This window comes from Rhynchophorus ferrugineus, unplaced genomic scaffold (assembly GCF_030347505.1).
Source record: "Rhynchophorus ferrugineus isolate W39M unplaced genomic scaffold, kcgeb_rfMv2 rfM4, whole genome shotgun sequence".
In the NCBI taxonomy this organism is placed as follows: domain Eukaryota; kingdom Metazoa; phylum Arthropoda; class Insecta; order Coleoptera; family Curculionidae; genus Rhynchophorus; species Rhynchophorus ferrugineus.
This window is the reverse complement of record NW_027472583.1, coordinates 10,093,676-10,116,628: the sequence shown is the minus strand read 5'-3', so window position 1 is coordinate 10,116,628 and position 22,953 is coordinate 10,093,676. Positions and strand designations below refer to the sequence as shown.

The window sequence follows — 22,953 nt, the reverse complement described above, 5'->3', positions numbered from 1 at the left end:
GATCATTTTTTAAATTATGGAAAGTGTTCCACCCGATTCATAAAATCCTCCCTAATAACAGCAAATATTTTATCAGTGTACTAGAGTAGGTATTTTGTGCTGCTAGTTGAATTATTCTACGAAAATAAACAGCATAATTGGTAAATTTGACCATAGCAAACACCACTGAATATTCCGACCCTTTCGTCAAAAACGTTCAATTGTTTAAAATAACAACTAAAACAATAACATTCTAAACTATAGAAATATATTACTCTGTAAACAAGACATACAATAAGATGGTGCTTAGCGAGCAAGTTGTATAATTAAAGCCGCGCACATTTCGAAAAACTCCATTGTGTGATGCCCGTTGGGCTTCAACGTTGATGAAGTGCCTGTCTGTACTGGGGTCGGAATTGTATCAAGCAACATGGTGGCTGGGTTAACGTTGTTGGACTCGGCCTCTTCATTATTCAAACTCTTAAAATCCAGCAAATAATTCTTGTAATCCACCTATATGAATAAAATAACATACAATGGTTGTTTTTTCAGATATTTTAATGACAGCATTACTTGGTATAGTTGAAGTGACATCATCACGTATCGATCATGTAACTGATTTTTATGCCTAACCCTGACATGATAAGGATTAATAACTTTCCAGTCATAACCCAAAGCTTTCATCGCTTTATACACCTCTACCATTATATCGTTAGGTTTGCTTTGTGACCTGATGCCCAAATGCCATTTTGCTCGTTTCACTATAAAAGAATTCATGGTTTGATATGCATGCCTCTTCGATTAAATCAAGAATATATAGATAGCTTCAAATAATACACGATAGCATACATAAATTTTACTAAATGCAGAGCCAATTAAAACGCTGAAATAAATGATTTGTGTATTGGGGTAAACCATGGTTACAGCGACTATAGTTAGTGTTAGTGCACTTGTGCTTAAAATTAGTAGTTTCACTCACAATTGAGATATGATTAATCTTATGCGATTGTGAATATATTTAAAATATAACTCAATTCTGTTTCATAGATTAGTATGTACATTTTCAATTCTTTTATTCCATATTAGATTTGTGTAAAGATTCATTCTGAATGACTATTTGTTAAATCTTTACTTGTATAACCATTTATATAGTAAAAAATTGTTGAAGAGTAATGTCTGAATGAACAAAGTAACGTAAGAAACGTCTATATATTAATTTACGCATTTAATTATACATATGATACAAGGTTTAAAAAATGTACTAGAATAATTCATATATATAGTAATGAATAGATATGATATATTATAGATAATATACATTATACAATACACTTGCATATAAAATACAATTATTGGCAATTATAGTTAAACTGTTCCTTTGTTAAAATTTGGATGGAACAAATTGAATATACAGGTGAAAGTGATTAAAATTATTATCTAACATGGTAAAAATATTTAAATTTTACGTGATTATATATTTAAAAATAAGAAAAAAATAATTAAAAGTAAAATTTGGTGCTAAAGTGTTTAATTGGCTCGGTATTTAGTTGAATGAACATATATATAGATAAATTCATTACATACCTCTGCTTCTATCTCCTGTTGCGGCGGCATGATTGGCTGCCGTTACTCTATCTCTCAATGGTGCGATTCGTTCAGGATGGGGTTTTAAAGGACTGTTAAAGTCGGCCGGTGGGACGATATTAACGGGAGGCGGGCTTCCGGCAACATAAAAATCTTTTAACTCAGCTTTGGCTGCCTCATCAGCTATACGTTTATTATCAATGATCAAATGATAAGCGATTGCGAGCTGGTCGTGGGGATCGCCACTGAGTAAAGCAGCATGAACTTCAGTTTCTTGTACACCAAACTTATCACAAACCTCCCCAACAGCGTCGATATCGATAACAGATGAATCTTGTTCGACAGGAGAAGGAAATAAATAAGCAGGACAATCCTTTTGAAACCATTCATGTTTTTTAATATCCTCGATAGTGGCCCGTTTCATTGGATCTATTTGCAACATCTGACATAGCAAGCTAGTAACTGACTTGTTTAGATAATCAGGAATCGGAAAAATGCCCGATTTAATTTTCTTAAATAGTGTTGGTACATGCTCATCATCAAATGGCAAGGTTCCACAAAGTAAAGCATATAATATCACACCGCAGGACCAGATATCTACTTCAGGGCCAGCATACAGTTTACCAGATATCACTTCAGGTGCAGCATAGTTGGGCGAACCACAACTTGTTTTTAAAAATTCACCGTCCATCATCATGTTTGATAGACCAAAGTCTGCAATTTTTACATGCATATTATGATCCAAAAGCAAATTCTCGGGTTTTAGATCTCTGTGTACAATCATGTGCCTATGACAATAATCAACACCAGATATAATTTGCTGAAAAAATCTCCTTGCTTCATGTTCTTGCAGTTTTGTGTGTTTGACTATATAATCAAACAATTCTCCACCAGATACATATTCCATTATCATGAAAATATCACTAGGTGTACTAATTACTTGATAGAGCTTGATGATATGGGGATGCCTGAACAATTTCAAGTTCTGTATTTCTCTTCTAATTTTCCCAACCACATCCAAACTTTTTATTTTTTGTCGGTTTAAAATCTTTACTGCTACTTTGTGCTTAGTAAGTTGATGCTCTCCTATTTTTACTTTACCGAATGTGCCGACACCCAAAGTTTGTCCTAAAATATAATGTCCTATCTTGACCAGCCCCCCGTCAACTCCGAGCCTTGTATTTTCGGACATGACTTATTGTTATTATCTAACACTGCAATAATTCAAATTGTTTAAACCTGGGAGCAAGAACATTTATACCAAACGAAAAACTAATAGAATAATTACTCTTTAGGAAAATGCGTCGGAATTATTTTTTGATATAAATTTTGACACTTATCGCATAACACATATGAGTTTGACATTTATAACATTTGATCTACATTTAAAACTTTTAATTTTTTTAGCGGTATAAATAATATGACATAAACGTATAATACTTAAAAATTTATGAATCAATTTAATTATGATTGTATATATCTAGAAATATAATTAACAGTTTAAGGAAAAATTATTACAAATATTCAATAGTAGTAAGTAAACATAACTTTAGAGTTAGAATTCCTTAATCTGCAGTCTAATATTTTAAATAATAAAAAGTTCATCTTATCAAATAATTATGGAAATTCAAACCGATATTTATCAGGAGGCTTAGTTGATTTTAATGTATTATAACATTTAAACAAACATGTCTGATACAGATTATAAAAACGCAGCCAACATTTATGAATTCACTGTAAAGGATATTAAAGGAGAGGAGGTATCACTTGAGAAATATAAAGGACATGTATGTATAATTATTAATGTTGCTTCAAACTGTTCTATGGCAGAAGATTGTTATCAAGAACTGAATGAATTGTATGAACAATATGGGGAAACAAAGGGTCTTAAAATTTTAGGTATTGGTATGATTTTGTTCTAAACTACGTTATTAATTTATTTTATTTTAGCTTTCCCATGTGATCAGTTCGACTTTCTGGAATTCAAAAATAATGAGAAAATCTCTGAATTTATTGCTGAAAGGAATGTCCAGTTTGATTTATTTGATAAAGTAAATATTTACAATAGTTATTTTAATTGTTATTACAAATATATTTTAGGTAATAGTAAATGGAAGTGATACCCATCCATTGTGGAAATATTTAAAGTACAATAGTAAAATTTCAGGAAATCATATAAAATGGAATTTTTCAAAATTTATTGTAAATAAAGGAGGAGAAGTCGTTGAATTTTACACACCAGTGAAAAATCCAAAAGAAATGATACCATCTTTAGAAAAATATTTTTAAAATTTGATATTTTTCTTCTCATCCATATGTTCCTTGATTCAAGTATACAAAGTGAATTTTTTGATTTTTGAAATAATAAATTGATAAAACTACTTCTGAAAAATACATCCTTTATTATTTATCAAAATATTTCCAGAGCCAGGAAAAAATAAATTAATACAAGTGAAACTATATATAAAAAATTAAGTCTATTGAAAACTTCATTCGATATCGTACACAGTATGACAACAAATAAAAACACACATTTGATATCTCTTCGTTGATTTGAAAAGTGAAATATGCTCTTATTTCTCATCACATTCTCATTTAAGTTACCATAAAAACGGAATTGAAAAGTAAATATTTGAAATACCAGTCAGGTTGCTTAAAAAGCATATATATATATATATATATATATATATATATATATATATATATATACATACATACACACACTTACAATTTAATCAATTTCACCGAAAATACTCATTCAAATCCAGGCTTTTTATATATTATGCGAATATATCCAAACGTATTACGCGTTGAACCCGCTCCCCAATTAATATACACATTGTTGTACGTTGAAAATTAAACCAACAAAACCGTTATCAACGCATTTTTAATTCTGTTTTTATTGGATTAAAAACAAAACAAAAAAAAAGAACTATTCTAAACAAAATGTGTGAAGCTGGGAATTTATCGCTTTGAACGTTGAAATTATTTAACGTCGTCGGCCGCCCCTTGGACCGCCGCCCTGCGGTCCGGAAGAATTCAGAAACAACTCAATATATCTGTGTTGCATGTTGCTCTTGTCTTTAGCCATGGCTTTGACTGCGTCCTCGTGTGATGGGAAAGTAACATCGGCCTCTCCGGAAGGTCGTCCAGACGGCTCGCATAAAAGCTGAATACTGGACGGTACAATTGGTCTGAAGAACTGAATAAAGACCAAACGTTATTTAAGGGTAAAATGATGGCGATAACAATGTTACCTCCGCAATATCCTGCTGTGTGGCTCTGAATGGTAATCCTCTCATATGGATGCAGTGACTCTGGCGACCCCACGAGTCGTCGAAATGGTTTCGTCCTCCTCTGGGACCTCCGTTCTGACTGGACCACGGATCTAAATTAAAACAACATACAATTAACAAAGCTTAACGGTAAGCTAGTGCTTGACGACACAATTAGTTTTTTCTGTAATTTATTATGTTAAGCATGTGTGGAAATTGAACGATCGAAAAATTAAGAAAAACCATTTAAAGCGCCACAGCATCAAATTCCAACATGCGATAAAAAAAGGTATGGCTTGGACACGGATAATGCACCAGCCAAAAATGATAACTTGGTGAATACAATCAAAAAATATGATACAGTTGAAAATCTATTTTTGTCATTCTATGATAAAGTGCCACTATATGTATGCCACTATACTCTTAAGACGTCCCTGAACATAAGAACATAAGTTATTTCTACAAAAAATCGATTTGAAAGAAAAATTCACATTTGAAATAGTCAAATTCTAAATTCGAACATTATTTTAACAATTTTGTATTATAATTAGACAATTCTACCGTATATTTATGGTGTCGGGATTTCCCTAATGTAATTAGATCTCGCTAAAAACCCCAAACAAGTTCTGTATTTTCTTTTCAAGACAGAAACAATTTGCAAGGAGGGAACTAGTCAGTATAGTTTGAACATCGGTAATTTATTCACAACAATAAGGTCACTCTAATGCAAGAATTTATTTTAAGTACCTTTAATTATGTCTAGAGTGAAATTAAAAAAATATGGAGGCAAATAACACTGCTGATAACATTTGAGTTTAGGTCTCTTTTGTTTTGTTTATATAAGTCTATATATAGTTATATAGTCTACGTTTCCAAAAGATTCGAATGCCAGTTAGACATTAGAAAATGCGCTTCTAACTGAACTCACTGAACATTCACTTATGTTCAATACTGAATGACTTCAAAGTTACAATTTGTGTATTTTATTTACCCAAATACAATACAGAGCCGTGAAAAGTTTAAGAAAATCAAACATTCATCAACAAAATGTATAAATTTAAACCTTTTTTTGTGTTGTTTTTACTATCAACTACGTAAAATGAATATTTTCATAGCCCTGTCAAGTGCATCATAAAAAATTTCAGTAGGTTTACCATCAGCAAGCAAGCACTTGATTGCAATAATATTATTCTCACAGTTTCTAAGTGGCGATTGTGCTATTATTGGGTATTCTTTAGAGTTATGACCTGCATTTATTAATTTTCTTGACCAGTGTTATATTCTACCAAATTTCATACTGTGTCTGGAATAGTCACTAACTTTTAGTATTCTTTTTTAAAATTATTATTTCTGTTACAGCCACACAGTATAGTCATTATAGACGAATCGATACTGAACGGTGATTAAATTTTTGACGTATCTTTTCTATTTGTTGGCTGCACAAAATCGTTTTTTTAACTGTGAAATATAAGATAAATAATTCAAATAAAATTGAAACGTGCTAAAATGTTCAAATGCTGGAATGCGAAAATGATGGTTAGGAAACGGTATGTGACGTCAATGTTTCGTAGTGTTTCTGATTGGTGTTTGACTTAACCTAGCATTAGCTGTGTTCTTATTTCAGGTAAAATCGCAGTAATGCCGTCTTTAACTTTAAAATAAATGTATTTCTAATAATTATAAATCACTATTTTTGCCATTATTACCGTCATCTAGCCTATTATCACCAATATGTTAAAAATACTAATTACTACGATACTCACTGATGTTACCATGATTAGCTCCTTTAAAACTGCGGCTGCCTCTGGGTGGATACCTGCCTCCCGAGCTTCCGAATCTATCTCCCCGGTCATAAGGTCCAGGTCGATTATTGAAACCACCGCCAGGAGGGCCTCTATTCGGCGGACCACCTCTGCCTTCGTATCCGATAGCACTGTTCACTTCTGACAAACTACTTCGAAATATTTCGATATATCTGCGAGAAAATTAACAATTAGAAAATCGAAGCGAAAACTAATTTGAAGCGATGCTCTGTTGTATTTTAGCACGTCTTCATGTTTTGAATCATTTCATATATTAATCTTATATATTACATACAGAGTGTGATAAAAGTGTCAGGAATTTTTTTAATATGTTATTATTAAAAATCATTTTTCACTATTCCTCTTGATTCCACTTATTTCATTGTGTTTTCTAGATAATCAAATAATAAACATCTTTTTTGAAAGTGAAAATATATTGGGGTAGTCAACTTATGAACACAAAAGACAAGTGAAATTGTCACACTCTATAATTTCAAAAGATAGTGAAAGCATTATACAGGTAATACCGATAATCTTAGGTACTACTATCGAATAAAAGCAGGGAAATTAGAAATAATTCTGCTTTTCGCCGTTTATTTTCAGATATTTTATGAATTCCAAATTATAGTGAGACTGAAAAAGAAAGGAAGAAAAAAAAGAACGATTTAAAAAGTCAACAGAAGCAATATAAATGAATTGCAATTATAAAACAAAACAAAATTAGGAGTTTAAAAAAAAATAAAGGAAAAGTCAATATTCTACAAACTCTTTAAGATCCAAATATAAACCACGAAACAATATCCTACAGGAGGCAGGAACGAATCCTTATGTAAACTTTCTGCTTTATGAGTCTAGTGTGTAAAAACAGTGTAAGATAGTTAAATCAAGTGAAATGAAATTATATTAATTGGGTCTGATTCACAAGGGTCTGTTTGTATTTACATTCTGGCAGTTAATAATAAAAACATCCAAGATACTTTTATCATACACTGTGTATACACATGGTCCAGATCATGTCTACTCATAATATGCTTTCATATTGAATATAACTATTACAGATATGGGAATAATTTTTTACTGATAAAAACCAGACTGGTTGATATCCGATTTATTATGCACTTTTATCAGAAATTGTTTTATTTGTTTAAAGATATCCTTTTATTTTAAAATTATAACAATATTGTAATGTTCTTCCATATAAATTTCAGAGAAATTGACAGAGCTAATAAATACTAATAAATAATTTTCAATCGCTGTTGAAAACTACTGATACTTACCAATTGAATGCTTCATCAAATGCGACTAATTATGTCTCTATATACTTTACATACTAGATGTGACTGTTAATAATCCTTAATTTGTTTCCCGAAAAAAAATTATAAACCACAAGCTTCTTTGTTATGGAAGTCACCCCCAATTCTGAATGGTCTAAACTAATCTAGTGTACCATGAATTTTATTAGCATTTTTTCTTTAGACTAAACAAACAACAAAGTGTAATTTATTTGGTTTGAAACATGGTATGTTTGACATCCAAAAAAAAAAGGCTAACATGTAATTGTTTAAACCATAACATTTCGAAAAGCTTTGTTATTGCAACAAAATGACAATTTAATGTAATTAAAACGTTATTTTTAGAAGCAGCACCTTAAAAAAATTAAGAATTATTAACTACCATGACTAGTATAAGATAAAATATAAAAATTAACATAAAATATTGAAATATAACTCCACTCTTATTATTTGATGGAGCATTCAACCAATGTCCAAGAAAAAATAAAAAAGAATATGACTAAAATTTAGAGAGAGCGTGCCTTGGATCAGACCCACTATCCCCCCTACCCTTCTTTTTAAATAAATTCCCATAGACATAAAGAGAACAATTGATTAAATTATGTTGTTTTTTCTGAATTAATAACTTTAACTGCCACATATATTTGGCTAAATGAGTGTGTATCTCTTTATGCCTATGCTATTACCCCACCTGTGTCCGATTTTTTCCCTGTGTTTCTGCAGCGCCCGCTCCGCTACCTCCCTGTTCACAAACTGTACGTAGGCCTCCCCTGAACTGCGCCCCGAGTAGTCCGTCAACAGCGTTATGCCATTCGGCACAATCTCCATCCCTACCCACAAAATAACCACCCGATAAGCCGACATAAATAAATGTATAAATGCCCATAGTGAGCCAATACTGCATGTCTTCATATTAACCTAATTCTATTTCAGTTTGTTATATCAAAGCTTTATAGGAATGTTCAATTTTATTGTTTACTCATATAGTAGTTACCTACTTGTAAAATTTATTAAAGTTTTGATATACAAACAAAAATCATACCCATGGCAGAAATAATCAACATTTGTGCGATACATTATTACTTGACACCTATGATACATTTTCTGCAAAAATTGCCAAGAAAAATTTCTCAGAACTCAATGTAATTTCATTACTCATTTTTAGATAAATCTTCGAAAATTCTACAGTGGCTGTTAATGTTTATTTTCTTTTTCAAAACCAGCACTTACCAGTAAAAAACTGGGCAATTTCTTCCTTGGAACATTCAAACGGTAATCCTCTTAATCTCACACAGCCATCTTCATTCGAATTATATGAGGTACCACATCTTTTGATGACATAGTCCATTTCAGCACGATTCACTTTGAAAACTAAAATCCAACAATTACTTTACATAAATAGACAAAAATTTTACATTTTTATTTTGTACCTTCTATGTAACGGTTGCCCATGTGCTCCTTATCCATTTTTTCAGCTTGGATAAGGTCCTCCATACTCTCCAACTCGACAAAAGCTTCACCACTAGGGCGGCCCTCTTTACTAAAGGTAAGATGAACTTTAATAATATTGGCACCATCAAGAAACTTCATTATATGTTCTTCAGTAGCAGACCATGGTAGACCACGTAATTTAACAATATAACCTTCGTCATCATACATGCTGTATCGATTGTATTTATAAATCGCCTATGTAATAATGTATAATTAACAGGTGCTGAAAAATAAGTTCTACTTGTAGACTCAAATGAGTACAAACGCGAGAAAAAAACACTTACCCAAGCTCAGTCATGCACAATGACAATATAAATCTTATAACTTTTTAATGTTTTTACGTACTAACAAATAGGATACAAACTCAAAGCTTTTTCTATGCTCGAAGCCAGTAAATTAAAATGGCGTTAGACAGATCAACAAAATAAATTCGTTTTGAAGTAACTGACAGCAAGCGCCTACAGATTTCTATTTTATTAGAACCATAATATTTATTTAAGATTGTATTATTGATATTGTTATTATTGTTTTTTAGCTTTTTTGCAAATATCTTGTTTTCATATATTATTTTCTTTTCGTAATATATTATTCCCAATATTTTCAATAAAATCATATGGTTGACAACTGAAGGTCATTGAATTATTTGTTGTGAATATTTATGATATCTTCTTTGTGATATAGCTTAGATATATATGTATATTTTGTTATTAATAGAACTAGATATTCGTAAATATTAAGTGCTTTAAGCATTAATTCTTGAAATAATATGCATTTAAAGAATATAATTAATAATAAATAATAAATTCATTAGGCTTTGTTAGGATATATGTTAAGTGAAAAAATGACTCCTGAAGGAATAGTTCGTGAAACATTATATGGAAGTACTTATCAGAACCAAACAAATCATTCCCCACTCGATATCTGTAAGTGTACAAGAAATCAGAACTATTTTCGTGGTAGTTTGTTATTATTCATACTTGTTGATTGATACTATGATATTATTTATTGTAATGGCAGCTTATTCACAAAGCATCAACACAATTCCATCAATACGTGATCTTATAATATCAGAGGATTTGTTAGCTGGGCAAAGGCTTAATGGAAGGATGTCCAATGTTAGGCGATTTTTTTGTTTGTTTGTTACCTTTGATTTGCTCTTTATATCTTTAATGTGGCTGATTTGTGTTATGGTAAGACTATGAATAGAAAAACTTGCAGTTACGAAATAAATGTAATGTTTATTTCAGCTAAATGGAGAAAACATAATGAAAGCTTTATGTGAACAGATTATTCATTATAGTGTATATACCTCCCTGTTTGATATAGTATTGGTGGCATTTTGTAGATTTGTAGCACTAATATTATTCTACGCTATTTTATATATAAATCACTGGATAATTATATCAGTAAGTATCTCCTATTATTAATGAATAGAATGACACAATAAATCATTTGTCTTTCTAGTTAACAACTGCCTTAAGTTGCATGTTCCTTATTGCAAAAGTGTTTTTGTTTGATGTAAGTATACCTAGTATCAAGTTTACATTTTTTGCGAGAGTAAATATTTAATATGGGATAAAACATTTATCAGTTTTTAATTATCATTTTAGTGGCCTAAATCTTCCCAACCTGTGTTTGAGGTTTTGCTAGTACTTGCATCTTTTATTTTATCATGGGGAGAAGCTTGGTTTTTAGATTTCAGAGTGATTCCTCAAGAAACCAATGCCAATAGATATCTAATAAGTATAAAATATATTATTAGGTTATAACTATATATAATGTATTCATTCACAGCTGCTACGGAATCAGAAAGGGCACCTCTTATAAGAAGTTATGTACAAGGTCTTCCATCTTCATATACAGAGAGTGTTAGAAATTTTTATTCACCAATAGGAACTCCTGAAGGTTCCATGTATACCACTGAACAGCAACCTCTTTCAGGTATACATCAACCAGCAAATTTAACTATAGAACAGGTATTTATTCCGTGTCTTTATATTAGATTCTTTTTTATATGCATGTTATTCAGTTATTCTATAAATTGTTTTCTGATTAGTATTTATGAGAAAAGTTAAATTTAAAATAGGTTTTTTACATAAAGAGAAAAAGGGACTATTGATTCTATTTGAATAAATATGTATGATTAACTATACAGGATGCATCAGTGATTGAGTTTTTGTAATGTGATATTTATCAGCTCATATATCAAAAAAAAATTATATGAGCAATTTTCTATATTTAGTTTTATAATGTATCTAAAAATCATGTTTTATTACCCTTATATCAAAATACAAAATGCAAACTGTGTTTGCCCATTCTGTAGATCTTTATAAATTATTTTTACAATTTATAATAATCATTTAGATATGATATAAAACTAACTATAAACTCTTGATTAGTTTTTGGGAATATTTTGAAAATTCGAGGTTTCTTCGAGACATTTTTAAACAATATTTGCTTGGGTTATAGGATCCTAAACCCTTATTATATAGATTTTGAGGGTTATTCTGCATGCCACTAAGTTTCCTGGGTCAAAATATATATAGAAATATAATTTTTTTCTTAATACTTTAAAAAAAAAATAAAATGTCTAGCTGTAGCCGTAATGCTTCAAAGGTAATGAATGCTATAATATTATACGCAAAGGCGTTTTCTGGTGACAAGACTACAAATTATAACATACATTTCTAAGCAGTATAAGTTCCTTGATTTGATATTGGTACTGTAATAAATCAAGGCGAAATTGTAAATTATGCCAAAAGCTTTTCAATAAACATATACAACCAAATACTTTTTTACTTTGCGTTGCAACACATGTCGGGTAAAGCTAGTTGTATAAAAATACTATTATTATATTCATGTGTTGTACACTCTGTATGTTGTCCTATACATTTTCAACGATCATTAATAAAATTTGAATCCAGAATTGTTAAAAATTTATTTCTTGTCTAACTACTGTGGTAGGACGTCAACTTCTATGGTATAGTGACATATATGAATAAAATCAACGAGGGGTTTATTTTATAATTGTAGGAACAAAACTACAAGCATTTAGCAGCACAGGCCTTGCAATGTACTTGGGACCTTTACATGAAATCGGATTGGAAACCGGAGAAACATCAAGACAACGCTCATGTTTATACTCGGAAAGATCCGAATACAGGAACTATTTTTAAACTGGTGGTATGTAATTATAATATAGCACATTTTGGGGTTACATGTTGTTTGAATTTAGACAGAATTTGATACAACTCCGAAATTTTTGCTGGAAGAACTCTACTATGAAGTTAATGAATTAGCTACGTGGAACTCCACCGTGAAGGAGTCCCATAAGGTCCAGATATTAGACGAACGTACAGACATTAGTTATTTAATATCAGCCGATGGAGCCGGTGGTCTGGTGAGCAGCAGAGATTTTGTTACGTTGAGGCATTGGGACCATATTGATGGGCGTTATATATTAGCTTCAATAAAAACTGATCATCCTCATCTGCCCATCAACAACAACTATGTGAGGTAATTATTATCATTTCAGGACCATGCATTTTATTCGCCATTATTGATTCACTTTTATTTATTGGTTTGATTCATTTGAAGAAATTCACATGGAGATGGGGTACCATATTTGATATTTCAAAATATCGATCTATTGGGTACCATATTTGATATTTCAAAATATCGATCTATTGTTTTAAAGAAGTATTTAAAAGGTTTAATTTTTTAGGCCAAGTTCGAAAAGGATTTGAACAAGAAAAACCTTTTACAGAATTAGGTCCATTATCCATTTTTCAGAAAAGCTTTCTAAATTCTAAATAATTTTACTTTATGCATTTCTAAATTCAGATCCACTATTACAAGTTTACAAACCAGGCATATATAAATTGTAATCAATATTTCTGCAAATCTCGAGTGGTAGAAAATGCTCAAGTTCATCATATCCAAGAAACTAATAATTCATCTGGTTTGATTGTCGCTGTTTCACCACAATCCTAGCCTTTGATTTCACCAAAAAGACTGAAATCTGCTGTAAATCTCAAATAGCCAATGGCATAAATTGGTTTACAGAAAAACTAGTTGTTCTTCTGCCTATAATAATAAATATTGGTTGGATTAATGAATTTAAAAAATCTTCATCCTTATTTTTAATTGATAAAAAATAAATAATTATTAAGCCATTATAAACATAAACAAACAGTGGTATTTATTTAATGTTGTGAGATGATTATGCAAACCTTTACACATTAAAACATCTGAAATAAAAAGAAGAAAAATATAATACAATTTGTGGGACTGCTTATGGAAATAAGAAAAAAACTTAAACAAACTTCCATATCAAACAAAAGAAGGTAGTCACTGTCATGTAAATAAACGCCATTCATACCATAAGAGTATTTAAAGTGGTCTATGTAAAGTAATGAGTGTATGATGTTAATTAATTCCTTGTTTTAATTGAAGTTATTGCTTTTATTTAAAATATCTGCATCTGTCTATAATGTGTTTGCAGGGGTGAAAACGGTGCTGGTGGTTATCTAATGGAAACCGTTCCCAATAAACAGGGCATGTGTAAATTCACTTGGATACTTAACACCAATTTGAAGATGAATAAAATTCCCAAGTTCGTTTTGGAAAAGGAGATCATCAAAATGATGTTCATTTACATTAAAGAGTTGAGAGCACATGTTTCAAAAGCGGGAGAGAGGAAGTGAAAAGGACTGAGATATCGCTAGCCATAACTACTAGTAGCGTGAATGTTTTATTGAGGTATATACGCCTTACGTCAATAATTGAGATAATACGTTCCGGTTGATGAAAAAAGAAAAAAATCGACAAACTTGGAGTATTATCTTTATGCATAAGAAACATTTTATATGTTTTAATTATAAATAAGTTTAGATATATATGTATACATAGTAGATTAGTTTAGTCCTTTATATTACGAATTGCAAATATATTTTCTAATGTGGCAATAATTACATACATTTTAATACAAGGCCATTTTCCTTTTTGTACGATTTATACAAGATCCTATAAATATTATGCAGTAGGTTGGTGCTAAGTGACAGTATGATTATGACAGCATAGTGATACGTTTTATGTCATAATCATAATGATTTCCAAGTGACTTATAATCTTACTTATTTTTCTCTATTAATATTACTATTTCTTGTATTATTACAATTTAAGCGATACAATTTTATATTTCCTATGAATGTTAATATGGCAGTTATTTTAATATCTTAAGAAGATTTGTTTTAGTCTACCTAAATCATGACATGTAAATAATTGCTACAATTAAAATATATTACACATACTATAAATACAAAATAAGTGACTGTGATCAAATATTTGCTGTTTTATAGCTAGTTTTGTATTATTAGAAAATAATGATTAAAATATACATATTATATATCTTTCTAGCTTTGTTAAAAGCCTTTAAAATAAATATTAATATAACTTTAAATTGTGTTTTTCTAGAGATAACTTTACATTACTATATAGAAGGATACAAGAGAGCAAAGAAATAAATTGATGACAGTAAAAAACAATCTACGTTATTTGACATTTTACGATTATTACTTATTTTATTTACTTACAAAAGAATGAAGATATTTTATATTGTTTGGTTAAGAAAATCATAATAAATAAATATTAAGATGTTTTGGAATTCTTCTAGCTCTCAAATAACTGTAAGCTAGTGGTAAATAGCATAATAAAAAATAATTGAATATTTATATATTTTATTTGTTGTTATGTAAATTATATTCGCTGTTTCATAGGATATATCTCAGTTTGACAAAAAGATTATTTTTTTAAATCAGGTAATGGTGGATAGTGTAGTAAAAAACTATAGTACATATCTATTCTTTATTTATCATTATATAAAATGTTAAGTTATTGTCATCAAATAGGTGGGGTCGGAATAGAGTTACTTTTCTTGCAAGGGAAACCATGATTGGCAGGCCTCATTGGCAATCTCGCACATCGCAGACATTGCTTTGCTGGCAGAATCATAGTCTGACATCCAAAAATAAAATTAATTTGCGTGGCGTTCTTGCGAATAAAATAAATTACTGCTCACCGTTACTGGATAGCCCCGATCTTTTCCCAAAAATAGATCCATTGAAAGGCGGCTTTCTGTAAGTTCCTTCTGATGGCGAAATAATGAACAGAAAAGTAGCTACCAAGAGAAGAACTGTCATCTTTGTTGCCATTGATTGAACCATGATACCTATAATATGATAGAACTGTATTCTTTAATTTTTAGAATATGGAATATTTTAGTTTTCATTGGATGGTATAGTCCAAGCCTCCTAATATATTTGTTCATGATAAATTATTTTAATGACTTTTAATCTCTTATATCTCATGGGAAACTTAATAATGAAAGAAAATAATGCTGATTAAAGTTAGTGTATAAGGAAATAGTTACAATATCATATATATTATAATGATTATATAATATAACAATAAATCATGTAGTACACCAGTACATTTCAAATAATCAAACTAATTATATATCAATGATCATGAATAGTACTATAATTTCATCTAATAAGAACTCTAAATATTTCTGATTTCATCTCACTATAAAACTTTTTTTTGTTCTCGTCTAAAACCAGGCGGTGGAATACATAACGCATACCTGGTCGCGGAGACTTGCCATGGAGTGAAAAGTTGGACCAGGCTATGTGGGACTGCCTCTGGGCTTACCAATACACTAAACCGAAACCGCCTCACAATTGACCCCTATAGATCGCTACTGCTACTGCATTAAATTTTCGCGAACTTGAGTTAACACACGATTGGATACTGTCGTATGGGAGCAAAAGTTATGACTGCAGCGACGGATCAGGTCGTTTCAGCCTGTAAAAGGAGGGTTAGCGGTGACGCGGTGTTAAGCTCCCAACATGTCGACCAGTTCGCGAACAAGCGCGTTTTCAGAAGAACTTGAGCTGAGTTGTTGTTTGTGGAATGAATGAGGTATGAAGTGCTTGATTTCTGGAGTGTCAATTTCCCTATGAGTTTGATTATTTCTGACAAACCATGGAGCGTTTAAGATTCTTCTGAGGAGCTTATTTTGGAAAACTTGAAGCCGTTTGACCTGGTTGGGTGTAACAACTTAATGTAGACATTAGATCCGTAGAGGAGTACGGACCGAATTAACATCTTGTAAAATAAGCATTAGATGGAGATGGGAAATCTGCTAGAAGGGCAGATCAGATCAGAGAAGATAGTAGGTTTGCTATCCCCGAACCTTTCTGGATTTGGATTTGGAAGGTTCGGGTGCCTTTGATTGAATTGAGAGAAATAAAATATTTTGAATTGGAATATAAAAAATTTGTAGTTGTATGTGGATATATTACGAGAGAACATGTATAGATATAAAAAGAGTTTTTCAGACTAAAGATATCCTAAGAAATACTTCTACCGAAATCTTAGACTTCTAATAGTCATAGAAGAAATTTTTATAACATTTAAATTCCATGTAAACAAAGAAGTAACGCAACTCTCATTAAAGTAGAAAACCAGACTATTGAGGATGTGTATTGAACTATAAAAAGGTAGAGCAAAACTGTTTATTAATTTAGAAGTCTATTGTTTTTCAACTGTGGCAACAATTTTCTAAAAAAATTGTCAAATATTATGGCTCTATTACTGAAATGTTACGGTAATTTTTAAAAACACTGGAAATATAAATACGGCGAACATTTAAAAATCTTACTCACTTGATATTGATGGGTTAGTTCTGGATTGAGCGATGATGCACGACTGATGCGTTACAAGGCGAAGGGAATGGTTTATATACAGACCGAAATCCATTTTATTTTCTATTAGTTTGGAAAATTAGTTTAGACTCCATTTAGTGGGCAATATGCGTTGTTAATCTAATCATCGCTTGACCAAGCTGTTTTTGCTCGCGTCCAATCCCGTAAGTCTGTAGAGATTTAAACTCGAAAATTGAAAATTATATTGTCTGAAAAAGACTAGATTGTTTTATATTAATTGTAGATTAAGTCTATTATGACTTTTACTTCTATAAAAACATATATTTAGATAAACATGCTAGTTGGTTAGATCTAGGTAAAATTATAATAAAATATTTATTTCAACTCGTACAAGAAATAGTTTTTTATTCTTGAAGTTTAAATTCAATTTTCATTATGCCTTTTCAATGATAATTCAATAATAATTATTTAAATAAAGATTGTTTAAAATTGACATAACAAAAATGATTATTTATAGCTGTTTATTACTTATAACTTCTAATCATCTGTACAGTTACATAATAGGGTGTTTTTTAAAACCAGTTTTTGCTATTTTTTCCACTAAATGGTATATTTTGATTCAATAAGGATATGATTTTTCAAAATAATGTATTGTAAATTCACTAGTTTACATTTTTAAATTAATGTTTAATATTAGTCCCAAGTTTGCTCTATCAAGTACTTATATTATTTGTGATTGTTTTATCTTATTATTATATATGAAATATTTCAAATTTATAGACTGACATTGACTTCAACTAAAACAATTTTGTGTTAGTCTTTATAGATTACACCTTAAATATAGAAATCAAATATTCTTATTAAAACACTTTCATCACAAATCAAATATTCATTATATTGCAATTGATCCAAGGTAGATGAGCAGCAGTTTTATATGACATAATTAATTATATTACTATACATATTTAAATCAATAAAGCAAATAATAGTTAACAATTACTGTATTTGAAACTTTCATCCTACATATAGAATTTTTTACTAATACACGGTTTTAATTATCTAAGAAACAAACAACCAACGAGCACCATATTTTGCTGGTGGTTTCTCAGCATCTGCAGGTAAACCAGGTGTTGCATCTGGGTAACGAGTAGGAGGTTCAACTTCTGGTCTTGGTCGGGCAGTTTTATGTACATGTACCCTGTTATAGTAATCAAAGGGTGGACGATCTATGCCCAAATTATCTTTTACACATTTATCAAAAACAGCCTGGGTCTTACGGCATCTAAGAAAATAGACCATATTACCATCATACTATAGATTATACATAATCCTGCTTACGGAACAAACTGTTGATCAGGACTAGATTTATCAACACAAGTTACATATTGGGCAAACTCTTGAGCGCAAGTTTTCTTTATTTGCCTGAAGAAATTTAAGCTGCAGCTTGTTACCGCTTTTCCCTCCTCTAGGCATTTTCGCGGATCTTTTAGTTCATTCCGACATAGGATAAATTCCTTAAAATATTATATTTCCAACAGGGTTCATGATTAGATAATACCTAACCTTACATTGTTCTCAAATTCGCAGACTTTTCCTAGGTGAAAAGCACCAGCTTTCAATACTGGGCCTGATAAATTTACCTCCTGCACGGTCAACTCTTCTTCGGTGGGTAAGTTGACATCGTCAGAAATGGTCATTTTTGTTCTTGTTTTTACCCTAAATTACCCAAATATATAGACAAACGTCAAGCGACTATCAACAATCCCAAATATGTAAATTAAAATTTCTTAATATAATTAGGTTGGTGGCACTGTGTATCATAATAGATTTCTGCAACAAATATTAAAATATAGCTTTTTGCATAGTTAATAGTATTTGAATCAAGAAAATTATAAAAATTAGATTGGAGTATTAATAATTCATGTTTTAAATATGTGTTTATACTAATTGGCCATAAACATAGAATTTTTTAAAATTTTTAATTGGTTAGAAGTCCTGATACTACCCAATAGATGGCGCAATTTCGAAACAGAGACGGAGCTTACGGTCATTTCAAATTTTGTTTTCATCAAATGTCGATTTTCTATCAAGTATATATAAGAATAAGAAGGTATTTTTATATCAATTTCACTTACTTTGCAAAATGTCGATTACGACCCGGTTTGGTTTTCCGCCAAATACAGATTCGTATTGGGATCACAGGATAGGGAGAATATTTATTATTTAAGCTGGTTAAATTATGTTACAAAATTGTTTCAAATAATCTAAGAATTTGCATTAGGATTACATATAAATAAAGAGATGTAATTAAATATTATGCAGAAAAGCTATTTTCGAAAAAAAATTCAAAATTTCTTTTTTAATCTACAACGTAAACTAAATTCAAATTGAACTTTTTATATTCAATTTTTTATATTCAAAATTTATCAATATCAAAAAACAACCAACACACCTACCTCATAAAATATTTCAAAAAAGAAATTTTGTAGGATGGGTATGATCGAAAATACTTTCTTGCCAATTGATATCAGGATTACATCAGACAAAAGAGGTGGTACAAAATACTACTGGATAATGAAATCAAACATATACTCGACCAGGGATGTTTACCAGGGTTTAAAGTGTTCGTTTTGAATTTAACTTCTATTTTTGATTTAGATTTTCTTAACACCATATAAAACAAGCACATATAGATAACACGCATATAATGGTTGTTAAATGGAGACATTTTCCGAATATTAATTTATTATCATATTTATAAGCAGTTTATAAAGTGTATATAAAATAAAAATAAGGAATTCAGAACAAATCCCTGGGGCCGACCTTCATTGGCAAAATCGTAAACCTACAATTAATCATAAATTAGTTTAGTTGCAAAATAATGAATGACAATATATTAAATGTGGAGCAATTTTTTGAGCAAGAAAATTAGAGTTTAATAAAAATATATTATGCAAATAATACATTTTTACTATAGCCCTCAAATAATTCCTAGTTGGTGTTGTATTAATTTTTTCTTAAAAACGCTGTTTTACTTTGTTTATTGCTAACTAAAAATGTGTTGAAATATTTTTACATTTTAATAGTAATAATAATATATAAATAAAATGATTATTATAAAATGAGTATTATAAAGATTTCAGAAAAATTCTAATCTATTTCCTTTCACTTACTAATTCAGTATTTTTTACTTCAAATCATGCAAACAAAATTAATCAAAGTAAATTTAAAAGCTATCTCTGTGGTAAAAATATGTTAAGAAGAAATTAACGATCTGCTCCTGATAACATTTGAATACGTTAACTTGCTTGCATCTTTAGTTGCATATACGTTTTTCAAAATTTAAGTATCTTTCATAGCCAATTATTTATTTGTAGGCAATTAATATTAAAACCGGAAAAAGTATTTTAATTATCAAATTGTGTTCTCTTTTAAAAAATGTCGAATTACTTATAATTAATAATATAAATTATTTAAATGTTCCCTAATATTTTATAACCTTATATATTGCTGTCAAAGTTGGAATCGATCAACGTGTAAATGTCCGGCTGATGTTACAGCTCTACACTAGTTTCGTCAGAATAAATTGTTCCCGAATTTATCAAAATGGTACTTGATCTTGACTTATTTCGTACCGATAAGGGTGGAAATCCTGACAAAGTAAGGGAAATACAGAAAAAGAGGTACAAAGATGTTGGTCTTGTGGACACTGTCGTTGAAAAAGACACATTATGGAGACAATTAAGGCATAAGGCAGATAATTGGAACAAATTAAAGAATGTATGTAGTAAAGCTATAGGTGAAAAGATGAAGAAAAAAGAGCCACAAGGAGATGTAAATCAAGAGGTGCCGCAAGACATTAGAACAAATTTGGACAATGTTACTGTTGATTTATTGCAACCTCTGACTGTGAACCAAATTAAAAAGGTATTAACAGTTGACATATAAATATTATTTATTTTTCAAGCTGTTATTATTAGGTTCGGGGACTAATCGATGAAGCAGTTATTAAAAATGATAATGACCTTTTATCTGCTGAAAAGGAAAGAAATTATGCTCTGAAAGAAGTGGGAAACTTACTTCATGAGTCAGTTCCTGTAGATGATAATGAGGATAATAACAAGGTAGAGAGGACATATGGTGATTGTGCATTAAAAAAGAAGTATTCTCATGTTGATTTGATTTGCATGATAGATGGCATGGATGGTGAAAGGGGCACTGTAGTCTCAGGTTGGTTAAATATATCAAGTGATGGGAGTTGTTACAATTAAAACATTTTGAAGGGGGAAGAGGATATTATCTTACCGGAGCAGCAGTATTTCTAGAACAAGCACTTATTCAGCTTAGTTTAAGGACTTTATTAAAGAAAAAATATAAACCTTTATATACACCATTCTTTATGAAAAAAGAAATTATGCAAGAAGTTGCACAACTTTCCCAGTTTGATGAAGAACTTTATAAGGTTTGTTCTCTTATATATTTTTAAACATAAATTTGATTTGTTATAAATAGGTTATAGGTAAAGGAAGTGAGAAAGATGATGAAAAAGATGTAGAGGAAAAATATTTGATAGCTACTTCAGAACAGCCAATTGCAGCATTTCATAGAGACGAATGGATACCTGAAAGCTCCTTACCTATCAGATATGCTGGTTTGTCTACATGTTTCAGGCAAGAAGTTGGTTCTCATGGTAGAGACACAAGGGGAATTTTCAGAGTACATCAATTTGAAAAAGTAAGCTACGATTATTGTACTTTAAATATATGACTTATGTAGGTAATTGTATAGGTGGAGCAATTTTGCTTAACTTCTCCATTTGATAATAAATCCTGGGAAATGATGGAAGAGATGATAGCTAATGCTGAACAATTCTATCAAGCTTTAGAAATTCCATATCGTGTTATTAATATTGTATCAGGAGCTTTGAATAACGCAGCTGCAAAGAAATTTGATTTAGAAGCCTGGTTTCCAGGATCTCAAGCCTTTAGGGAATTAGTATCTTGCAGTAATTGTTTAGATTATCAAGCTAGAAGGTTGCTGGTCAGGTACATTTAGAGAAATAACTATAAAATGTAGTTTAATAAAACTGCTTTAATTACTAGGTATGGCCAAACTAAGAAGATGAATGCTGCTACAGACTACGTACATATGTTAAATGCAACAATGTGTGCTACTACAAGAGTTATTTGTGCCATCTTGGAAGTACATCAAACAGAGAGTGGCATTCAGATTCCAAAAGCTTTACAAGAATTCATGCCAGACGAGTACAAGGAATTTATCCCGTTTGTTAAACCGGCCCCAATTGATCTCGAAAAAGAAAATAAAGCGAAAAAGCAAGGCAAGAAAAAGGGGCAGGGTGAAGAGTAAAATAAAAATTTGAATTTAAGCCAGATAAAAACATTTAAGCTTAATGTTTCTTTTAGGCTGTAACTTATTTTTTATATTTATTATCTGATATTCAATAAAATCAAATGAAGCATTTAAAATGTTTTACTCACAATTTTTAGTTTACAAGTTTTTTTTATTTTAATTTTACACACACTAAATTAAGCAATTAATCTTCTTTGATTAATAAATTGCACTGGCTTTTACATGTATTTCTTTATTTAGTGCATTAAAATATATTGTGTTAACTACTGTTATTCTGACTAGTTCAAAGTCACACTTTTAACAAAATATTTATTTAGCAACTTCGTTAAGTCGAAAAAATAAGGTGATTTTATTTATAATTCAAATTATAATTTTTTATGAAATGTCACATTTTGTATTTCGGTATTATTTTTCTGGATGATCGAAAAAATAA

The 22,953-nt window shown here is 30.3% G+C and overlaps 7 protein-coding genes across 8 annotated transcripts; 3 read left to right on the top strand and 4 right to left on the bottom strand.

Moving 5' to 3' along the window:
* Positions 1 to 230: 230 nt before the first annotated feature.
* Positions 231 to 2,946, bottom strand: AMPKalpha (AMP-activated protein kinase alpha subunit). The gene is made up of 3 exons (XM_076402911.1): positions 1,564 to 2,946; positions 553 to 740; positions 231 to 492 (listed from the first exon to the last, which is right to left on the bottom strand). The coding sequence occupies exons 1-3, from the start codon at positions 2,753 to 2,755 to the stop codon at positions 286 to 288; spliced, it is 1,587 nt and encodes a 528-aa protein (XP_076259026.1). The 5' UTR covers positions 2,756 to 2,946; the 3' UTR covers positions 231 to 285.
* LOC143195625 (phospholipid hydroperoxide glutathione peroxidase) lies at positions 1,357 to 3,955 on the top strand. The gene is made up of 4 exons (XM_076402916.1): positions 1,357 to 1,393; positions 3,265 to 3,462; positions 3,514 to 3,614; positions 3,664 to 3,955. The coding sequence occupies exons 1-4, from the start codon at positions 1,372 to 1,374 to the stop codon at positions 3,850 to 3,852; spliced, it is 510 nt and encodes a 169-aa protein (XP_076259031.1). The 5' UTR covers positions 1,357 to 1,371; the 3' UTR covers positions 3,853 to 3,955.
* On the bottom strand, positions 3,946 to 9,849 carry LOC143195624 (heterogeneous nuclear ribonucleoprotein H2). The gene is made up of 7 exons (XM_076402915.1): positions 9,708 to 9,849; positions 9,363 to 9,646; positions 9,163 to 9,303; positions 8,624 to 8,762; positions 6,602 to 6,813; positions 4,821 to 4,951; positions 3,946 to 4,765 (listed from the first exon to the last, which is right to left on the bottom strand). The coding sequence occupies exons 2-7, from the start codon at positions 9,589 to 9,591 to the stop codon at positions 4,553 to 4,555; spliced, it is 1,065 nt and encodes a 354-aa protein (XP_076259030.1). The 5' UTR covers positions 9,592 to 9,646; positions 9,708 to 9,849; the 3' UTR covers positions 3,946 to 4,552.
* Positions 9,850 to 9,912: 63 nt separating this feature from the next.
* On the top strand, positions 9,913 to 14,884 carry Start1 (Steroidogenic acute regulatory protein-like). The gene is made up of 9 exons (XM_076402912.1): positions 9,913 to 10,346; positions 10,441 to 10,613; positions 10,671 to 10,829; positions 10,888 to 10,941; positions 11,034 to 11,166; positions 11,218 to 11,399; positions 12,457 to 12,606; positions 12,659 to 12,939; positions 13,928 to 14,884. Exons 1-9 carry the CDS (start codon positions 10,250 to 10,252, stop codon positions 14,127 to 14,129), a joined length of 1,431 nt encoding a protein of 476 aa, XP_076259027.1. The 5' UTR covers positions 9,913 to 10,249; the 3' UTR covers positions 14,130 to 14,884.
* A 390-nt stretch (positions 14,885 to 15,274) lies between these two features.
* On the bottom strand, positions 15,275 to 17,325 carry SIFa (neuropeptide SIFamide). Of its 2 annotated transcripts, none has more exons than XM_076404060.1 (3): positions 17,151 to 17,325; positions 15,503 to 15,652; positions 15,275 to 15,438 (listed from the first exon to the last, which is right to left on the bottom strand). In XM_076404060.1, the coding sequence occupies exons 1-3, from the start codon at positions 17,242 to 17,244 to the stop codon at positions 15,350 to 15,352; spliced, it is 333 nt and encodes a 110-aa protein (XP_076260175.1). In that variant the 5' UTR covers positions 17,245 to 17,325; the 3' UTR covers positions 15,275 to 15,349. The 2 variants fall into 2 exon arrangements, with proteins under 2 accessions (XP_076260175.1, XP_076260176.1); XM_076404061.1 differs by lacking the exon at positions 17,151 to 17,325 and adding an exon at positions 16,067 to 16,204.
* Positions 17,326 to 18,133: 808 nt separating this feature from the next.
* Positions 18,134 to 18,927, bottom strand: ND-19 (NADH dehydrogenase [ubiquinone] 1 alpha subcomplex subunit 8). The gene is made up of 3 exons (XM_076404059.1): positions 18,719 to 18,927; positions 18,489 to 18,664; positions 18,134 to 18,432 (listed from the first exon to the last, which is right to left on the bottom strand). The coding sequence occupies exons 1-3, from the start codon at positions 18,845 to 18,847 to the stop codon at positions 18,210 to 18,212; spliced, it is 528 nt and encodes a 175-aa protein (XP_076260174.1). The 5' UTR covers positions 18,848 to 18,927; the 3' UTR covers positions 18,134 to 18,209.
* Positions 18,928 to 20,652: 1,725 nt separating this feature from the next.
* SerRS (Seryl-tRNA synthetase) lies at positions 20,653 to 22,636 on the top strand. Its single transcript, XM_076403006.1, has 6 exons — positions 20,653 to 21,077; positions 21,131 to 21,380; positions 21,434 to 21,612; positions 21,663 to 21,884; positions 21,939 to 22,195; positions 22,253 to 22,636. The coding sequence occupies exons 1-6, from the start codon at positions 20,757 to 20,759 to the stop codon at positions 22,515 to 22,517; spliced, it is 1,494 nt and encodes a 497-aa protein (XP_076259121.1). The 5' UTR covers positions 20,653 to 20,756; the 3' UTR covers positions 22,518 to 22,636.
* The last annotated feature ends 317 nt before the right edge of the window (positions 22,637 to 22,953 follow it).